Below are 8,983 nucleotides of genomic sequence, written 5' to 3' on the forward strand. Positions count from 1 at the left end.
CTATTAAAGGGTTAAATTGAAAAGAAAAATAACTTTAACAAGAAAGGAAAAAATCAAAATAATGAGGACCAAATTGAAAAAAAATAATACACCATAAACTTGAACTAAAGGACTAAATAGAAAATAAATAAAATTGTTACAAAAAGGCCAAGGGAAAAAAATTAAAAATCAAAAGAATAAGGACTGGAGTTAAAATATCAAAAATTTGAATTTTTCGAGGGAGGAGAGAGGGAAAAAAAAAGGAAAGGTCCACCGAAGATAAAACGGCCAACCGCTGCCGACATGCAACCACTAGGAGGAAGAGGACATGACAACACTTTATACAAAACAGTGGATGGACAATTTTGATTGTCAAGAGGCACCACCCGCATTAGCGAGTGTAACGCATGTGCCAATAACTTTTTGAATTTAAATATTAATTAATCATTTTAAAAATACCAAATTGCCCTCCATGATTATGGAATTAACAAAAAAAATATGCGTGAAAAGACCCAAAAGGCCCCTAGACTAATGGTTTATTTTTTCTTGATTACAAAAGGTAAAAATGTCTTTTTACGGTATTTAAAAAAAGACCTAAATACCCTTAGTTAACAACAATAAATTTATTAACTTTAAAGGTAATAAAGTCATTTTACTATTCCTAAAAATAGAGAAAAGTCACATGTACCCCTAGTCAAATTTGTAATGACTAATAGACCATTTGAAAAAGACTGAATTGCCCCCAACTCATTAGCCTTTGTTGTTTTTCTTGGAAAGGTAAAAAAATTCATTACACTGTAGCAATGAATGATAAATTTAGTCTAGTAGTGTAATGTTTTCCACAGTATTTTTGCTACTAAATTTAGAGTTTCTGTTCATTTATAGTAAAAAGACAATTAAAAAAAAAAACCAAACTAAACAGAGAAGAAAATCACATGGCTAATCTCAAATTCACTTGCAAAAAAATACCTTTTGGTCTACCTATTTCCCTTTGCTTCTTTTACAGTCACTTTAGTTTCTGATAATTTAGTTTTAGTCCAAAAATCCATTTATTTGTTTTTCAATTCCTGAGTTTAAGGGATGAGAGAGAAAGTTGTTGAAAAATGAAGAAATAAAAAAATTTGTATGTTGGTCACATTCCGACAATGAAAAAAAGTCAATCTTGATGTCAACGAGTTTTATTTGATAAAAAGAATTACATTGAGGTGTTATTTAGCCCTCATCTTGCCAAAAAAAGTAGAATGTGGTTGATAAATATTTTGTTTTAGTTTAATTTTGTGTTTTGGATCAATTTATGGGTATTTTAAGTTAAGAAATCGGTTCATTGAGATTATAAAAGTGATTTTTATTGTGTTTTTTATATATATAAAAGTAGGTTGAAGACTTTTTTTTAGGTCTAAGATATCCCGGTCCAATTTTTTAGCCATTCTCGGTGGCTGGATTTTGGGCAAGCAAGTGATGCACCAATTGCTTTATTTTTTATATAAAAATAGAAATTATAGATGATATGACAACATGTTGTCTAACAAAATAAAAATCCCAAGCGTGCATCTAGTTTTCTTTTTGTTGCGTCAGGCATGCAAGTTTCATCTCTTTGACTTAGGTGCCTGACCCTTTTCTATGATATTTTTTCACATTTTATTTTAATTGAAATACACTATACAAAAATAATGTTTAGCATGATATTTTAATTATTATTCAATTTTTTCATGGTTCTTAGATATATATTATAGGTTTTAATGGGAATGCTAACAATTTGTTTTTCAATTATTATTAGCCTAACATTAAAAAAAAATAGAATTTTTATGTATATTAATATGAAACTCAATTTCTAAACAACCTAATATTGAAGGAAAAAATTAAAAAAAAAACTAAATAAAGAAAAAGATTGGGTTGTTGAAGGGTGAAACTGGAAAGAAATTAATCAAAAAAGAATGTAAAAAAATAAACTAAGTCAACCTACCAAATTCATGATCTGGGTTATGAGATCGAGTTAACCTAATAAAAGCAAATAAAAAAACATTACAAAACCCAAATTTTCACCTAACCCAACGTTGACGGAAGAAATCGAAAAAATCAATTAGAAAAAGTGAAAAAAAAAACCCAAGTAAACCCTGGTTAACCTATAAAACCCACGATCTTGGTCATAAAATTAGGATAAATTTATAGAAATTGAAAAAAAGTTATGAAACTCCATTTCCAATATATCTAATGTTGAAATCAAGAAGAAGAAGAAAACTAAATTAACGAGATCGATGTATAACCTAAGAAAAAAAGATTTGAAAAAAATTATGAATCACAATTTCCAAACACAATATAATATTGAAGAATAAAATTAAAAAAAACAAAAAACAAAACAGTATTATAATAATGAATATTATCTAGTAAGTGTGGACGAGCAATTCGTTAAAAGGTGGTGGATTCCCCCCTGTCTTTTGTTCCATTCTGAAGTTCATGAATTTTTGAAGTCTTATTTCTGCCGTGAATCAATTTATTAAAAGGCCGCTAGCCATTTTTTATTAACATAATGGCACCAAGCTCTTATTGCAGCCCGCGCTACTCAATCATCTGGTTTATTTTTGGTAGCAACAATTAAGAATTGTTTTCTCCTACTTGCTGCATCTAAAACCAAATCACACACTTCTGATTAAAAAAGGGGCAATTCTAGTAAGATTTGTAATATGAATACCCTTACGCCACACTCTTTAGTTTTTTTTTTTGTTTTTTTTTTAATAATTAATAATTTGCGGATGACCAAGAGGGTGGATGTTATTGTTCCAGGAGGCTGTAGTCATAAGCCATGAAGGAAGTCATTAGTTTAGCCCTGTAGCCATTCAACTTCAAGCAGAGCTAAATACTATCGCTTTATTCGTGCCTCCTCCTTGTTTGAAAGAGATCATGCTTTATTCCTTAAAAAAAAATAAACATGCTCTCCTCCTTTAACAACACCCTCCTCTCACACAAAAGTAAGAATTTCGCTTTCCTGGGCTCACTAAAAATAGGCCTCATTCATAACATTCAAGGGCCCGTTGTTTTTAGTTCAGGCCCGTAAACAGACCAAATCCAAACTGAGCCTCAGAGAAATGTCTGGTCCATGTAAAATTTGAATACGTTTGGCCCATAAATAGCCCATTGTTTAGTGTCGCTATACAGGCCGACAGGACAGCAGCGAATTTGGTAGCGTAGCGCCTCGTACCTTCCTTCTTCCAATCTCACACATGACAAACAGAGACAGACAAGCCAACCTGCAAAAATCCAAAACCCTATTAGATTTCCAGTTTTTAAAATTTCTCAAAATGCATGTACTAGGATTTTGCTAATTTGAAAAAAAAAAGTAACAATAAAGCAAAGATCTGTAATTCTTTTCTCTTCAGCGATGGATAGAAATGGGATTTTGAGACTACTTTGGCTGCTCTTCTTGCTTTTTTCTGATGCTTCTAACACTTCTTTTCTTTCCAAGATTCGACAATTGGTTGCTCTCAAAGACGACAGCAACTCCGTCCAAATCCAAGTAAATTTTCTCTCTCTGTTTGTTTGTTTGTTTTTTTTGGTTTTTTAGAGAGTAATTTAATCATGTTTTATTTTTATTTTTTTGTTTGATTTTATTAAGGTACCTCCATCGCCAAGTCCAGATCCTGCTAATGCACTGAATACGACAAACACTGAGGAAAATTCTGTTTTGAAAGCTGATAGTTCGACAAGCATTAATAATAGTAGTAGCAGTAATAAAAGTGATAATAATAACACGGGAATTGTGGGTCCAATCTCGATTCCGGGGAATCAAACGGATAGTGAAGCTGAAAAAAATAACGATGAAAAAAAGAAAGTGAGTGAAGAGAAGGATCATCATAAGACGGATTCGGAATCGGAGGTTGGCGGGGAGAATTGTACGAAAGTGGGTATTAAGAGGTGCACGGACCGCAAGTCGATGTCTGCTTGCATTCTTGGGTTTGATAATGGTAATGACTTTTTATATATTGCGATGTTGTTTTGTTTTCAGCTGTTTAGTTTCCATTTCTAGTTGCAATGTTTAGTTTATTATATGAAATTGATAGTTTAATGATGCATATTATGTGTGCTGCTAGTTGCGAGTGAATGGTTTCGAATATGTGCGGTTTTAGGAGTGTGAGTGATGAAAATGGAAATGAAATGAACTTTTTGTATCGTGATATGCTGAGCCCAAACGATGAATGTAATCAGGACCTTTTGGTGGTATAGAACTTGATTCGTAAAGTGGGATAGTAGAAGAGAATCAATCTTGGATTACTATGTCTGGCATTATCTTTGGATTGGGTCTTGTAGCTACATCAACATTTAAGATAGGTGGCAGGCAATTTTGTTATATTTGTGCTGGTTGCAACTGATCACTGTAGTAGTGTAGTTACTCTGGTCGCATTCACTTTTTTTTTCTAATAAAAAATAAGGACCATATGTGAACATTGGTATTGACAATACAAACTGTTTTACAGTCCATCAGTTGGTGCAGTTTGCAGACATGCATAATTTAAAAGATATGTAAATCTAGTTCCTTGATCTCATGAAAATGGGAAGTCAATTTTAAAAGGGGGCAACATTGATATTTCCAGAGAAACAATTTGGAGCTTCCTGGATATAGGAATTCATGGTAGCATGAGTATTGCTTGTGGAGTACATGCTTTCAGACTTCTATCATTGACATTGATAGCCAAGTATTTCTTGGTTCATGTAAAGTCATCAAGTAGGATTATGGTATTAGAATTGCATATTCACCCTTTCTATTTTTAAATGCAAATTCATTTATACTTTTCAAGTTGCATTAAACTCATTGGAATTCTAAAATCTCATATAATTCCTGTTATATTTGTTTAACTTTGTCTTAGCATTTTTGTTGCGATTCAATATAGCTTTTTCTCAAGGTCACCTCACCTTCCTATCTGATTACTTGTTTCTGAAGAGCTATTGCTGGAGTGGCTGTGTACAAATTCATATGTGATGTTGAATAGCTCAAGGGAATTAGTCGTTGATTACTATGCAATTATGTTGAAATTTAAAATTATCAAATTGTTTGCTTGGTAGTAAAGAAACAGTATGTTAAGGGTAGACAACGATGTGGTATTTTTGGTAGGTTCAACTGTTTGCTACAGTAGTGTTTTATTTTGTTTTATATTATTTTTTAGAATCGTACTGTAGATATTTTGTTGTGATAGCTTTCACTCGTTCTTATTTTAAATAAGTGATAGTATGTAAACTGTGGAATTGCAAATCCAAACTATTTTACGTTTAATCCATCAATTAGTTAGTGGAACATTTATATTATTATATATGCTTATTGTAAATGAAGTATTCAGCACACCTCCGCCTCCATTGGAACAATAAAAGAGTAATAAATGTATGAAGCCTACACTCGAAGTGCTTGCTTTACTCTGTGCATACATTATTGAGGCATTTACCTTGATTAGTTTGTGGTCAATGTTGTCTGATGACTTAGGATATCAGAATAATGGCATATTTCCAAAAGGAGACTCATTTGTCTATTCTTAAACAAAGTCTTCATATTTCAAATTTGCATCAAGCCCATTGAGATTGTAAAAGATCTCTTGTAACTCCTATGTGTAGTCTCATGATAGCCATGGGCATAACCATGTAATACTTTCATTAATTCAAGATATCTAGTTAAAATTCATTTCCCCCTTATTACCATGTTCTATGTTTAAGTGACTCCAGTTGTGTGTATTTTCATTGATTTTCAGAAGCCCTTATGGCGGCCTTTCTTTCCTCTTTTTTAACTATTTACAAGTTTGGGCACCGAAACCTTAGCTGGAAATTATGACTCTTGGATTTTAATGGCTATTTTGTCATGGCATGAAGAGTTTCATGCTATAACTCACAACCCCTGAAGCTATTTGATTGATTTATAATACATAACTGCCGACCCTTTTTTCTGGAACAAAAGAAAATATTAAGTCCCAGATATTTCTTCTTAACTTCAATTACTGGCCTCCCCATTTGAGTAGGAGTACCACCTATGGATTATAGGGGTTGGTGACAACACCAACAAGCACTTACTTGGTTTTGTCAACAGATGCTAGAAATGTTTTTAAGTCTTGGTATCAAGATGAGATTTGAGCACATGCTCGATTGAAAGCTATCTTATTGGAACTTATGAAGGACAAGTGTCATCACAAGCACCTTAGGAGGTGCTTAAGAAATTCCCAATCTACTGCTTACTGTCATCTTGCTCTTGGGCTGAGCCACTTCTACTTTAAATCAGACATGGTGCATCAAATTCAGCCTGTGATCTGCCTTGTCCAGATCCCAATCCTCGTATAGACAGGTTTAGTCCTCTGTCATTGCTCAGAAGCAGCATTTCTTTGGTTTAGGATATTATACTTCCTTGGTGGCTGCACATTGTGGATAGTATGGCGCCAGAAATTGCTTCTCTCCATTCATGAATCAATTGTTCCTTAAAAAAAATAATATTTAAAAGTTATGATATTTTCAACAATTCAGATTCTTTCCATTTCTCTTATTGTTACACTCTAGAAGGCTGCTTTGTGGAGACAGGAGAATTGTTATTTTTGTTTCTTTGCCCTTAAAGCTTGGCTTCTTATGAAATTGATAAGCCTCAGGCATCTTTCTTATAGATGTTGAGCAATTTAGCTATTGATAATCCATAAGTTGCAGGTCTCTCTTAGGGACAGCTGGTGTGCCTTGGCATTTCCACTTGTGGTGGATACTCTTGCTGTTTCTGCTTCATAAGGAATATTTAAGTGTATCATGTTTTATTGCCATGGAAACTAGTAGATTATACCTTTTGTTTACAGTTCTCTGCATGCAAAACAGACTTAAACTCAGAACATAAAATATCTAGCGTACAAGCTAAGACAAACACATTTCTGCATGGTCATCTCACAATTTCTGGACAGTGATAGTATATGTGACTGCGACATGCGACCTGGATCAATGGACACTAACCATAATCATTATATACTTGTTAACATGTGTCATTGGCTAGTCTCCTCTTGTTAACCATATCAGGTGGTGAGTTTTTGTCTGCAGTTTCAAATACTTTATTGTTGCTTATGCTATTATATGCAGTAGTGTATCAGCCAATATTTATCAATAAGCTAAAGCAAGTGCTTTTGGTTGCAAGGGCTGTGTTCAGATAGCATTTTACTTTGCAACCTTTTGGTTACAATTGCCTGTCCAACATTTTTTTTTTCGACCTCTCTTGCAAGTAGTTAAAGCCACGCGGTGGAAGAACTTCTTTTAATTACGTGTTACACATTTTCTAACCCACTTAGAAAGTTATGTTGTTATATGTTCAGGGGTACTCAATGTTACTATTTTTATGTGATCCATCATCTAATGTCTCTTTCTCTTTGTAGAATCCCAAAGGTGGATTGTTCTTATACAAAATTCCGGGGAACGTGATTTGTCAGTGGATGTGCATGCCCCAAATTCTGTTGACAATTCTTTGGTTGAACTAGGGAAACACCAAACTAAAAAGGTGTGGATCCTTTTCCTGCTTTTTCGTGTTGTTTCTATGGTCTGACTTAAAACCGGCATAAGATATGGAATACTTTTAAAAAAACTAGAAACAATAAAAGCAAAACAGAGTAAGAAAATGAAGTTAGGTTAAGCTTCTTTCTGTAACATGCCTTTGGCACAGGTAAGAGCAGTTTCGAAATTCAGCAAGAACTCATGAGGTGTTACTGGCTCTTGTCTCCACTAGCTTGACTGAATGCATTATTATATATAATGGCTGGAAAGACATGACTGAGAAAATTATAGAGATACAGGATTAAATTTACTAGAAACTGTAGAAAAATCGGATGGAGCAAGGGTAAAACATACTACTAAATTGGGATATTTTCTTGCTGGTTGGGTTTGTGTTGTGATGTTTCATGTAGGTGACCTAAAAATTGTTCATGTGCGTCGCCTTTAGCAATTTACAGGTGCATTCCTCCTTTTTAAGAGAGTTTCACTGTTTACTTTTCAGATCATTTTGACTGTTGGTGAAAACACAGAGGTGATATTAAATGCTAAAAACGGGGAATGTGTTCTACACTTGGATCCTCTTGAATCTCATGGAAACTTTTTCTTGCACTTCCCATCTTATGACCAGCTAATTACCCCCATCAATGGTGCTTACTTCCTAATTGTTACAGCAGTAGTCTTTGGAGGGACATTCACTTGCTGCATGTTTAGGAAGAGGAGACGGGAGGCTGGAACTGCTTATCAGGAGCTTGAAATGGCTATGCCAGAATCTGGTGTTGCAAATATTGTCGAAACAGCAGAAGGCTGGGATAATGATTGGGATGATAATTGGGATGAAGAAAATGCAATAAAGTCACCAGCTGCATGTCACTCAGCGAGTGTCTCAGCAAACGGCCTTACCTCTAGGAGTCTAAACAAAGATGGATGGGAAAATGATTGGGATGACTAGGACTTTTGCAGGGAGAAGGGAAAGAGGAAAGTTCTTCCTCCCCCAGGTTTTGGACAAGGAGGGGAACAAGAAAATCAATAGATATACAAAACTTAGGAGATACGAAAATTTGATTGTAAATCATGACACGAGTGATTTTGGCATTTGTAGTTTCATTTAACAGTGAGAGTCCAGAGAGGAAATGAAAACACAAAGATGATGTAATCTTTCTGCTTTTTGTGAAATGTAAATTGTTTTTGGCTAGCATTTTGTTTTTGTGCAATCTGATTTCTTTAACAAGCACCCTGAAATGTATTTCATTGCAAGCTCTGTTTTTCTTCATTGGAGGGGAACCCAGTCCTTTGTTTTCGGTCCAGCATATGAAGGGAAACAACACAGGAGTTGGGACATATAAAAAGGCCTAAAAGGGCAGTTGATCAACACAGGAAGACGATCAAGGATGATCTCCTTTTATTTGTCATATTTGTGGCATGAAGCCAACTGGGTGTAGCAGAATCAGTGCCATATATACAGAGGTCGAGACCCAGAAGCAGGAAAAGAAGCGGTGCCTGCCATTCAGTCCAAAAATGCAACTCC

General features: G+C 34.4%; 1 protein-coding gene across 1 annotated transcript; it reads left to right on the top strand.

The window, feature by feature from the left end:
• The first annotated feature begins 3,151 nt into the window (after positions 1-3,151).
• On the top strand, positions 3,152-8,653 carry LOC7468089 (uncharacterized). Its single transcript, XM_002308218.4, has 4 exons — positions 3,152-3,490; positions 3,590-3,938; positions 7,347-7,468; positions 7,961-8,653. Exons 1-4 carry the CDS (start codon positions 3,356-3,358, stop codon positions 8,405-8,407), a joined length of 1,053 nt encoding a protein of 350 aa, XP_002308254.2. The 5' UTR covers positions 3,152-3,355; the 3' UTR covers positions 8,408-8,653.
• Positions 8,654-8,983: the final 330 nt, after the last annotated feature.

This window comes from Populus trichocarpa, chromosome 6 (assembly GCF_000002775.5).
Source record: "Populus trichocarpa isolate Nisqually-1 chromosome 6, P.trichocarpa_v4.1, whole genome shotgun sequence".
NCBI classification, from domain to species: Eukaryota; Viridiplantae; Streptophyta; class Magnoliopsida; order Malpighiales; family Salicaceae; genus Populus; species Populus trichocarpa.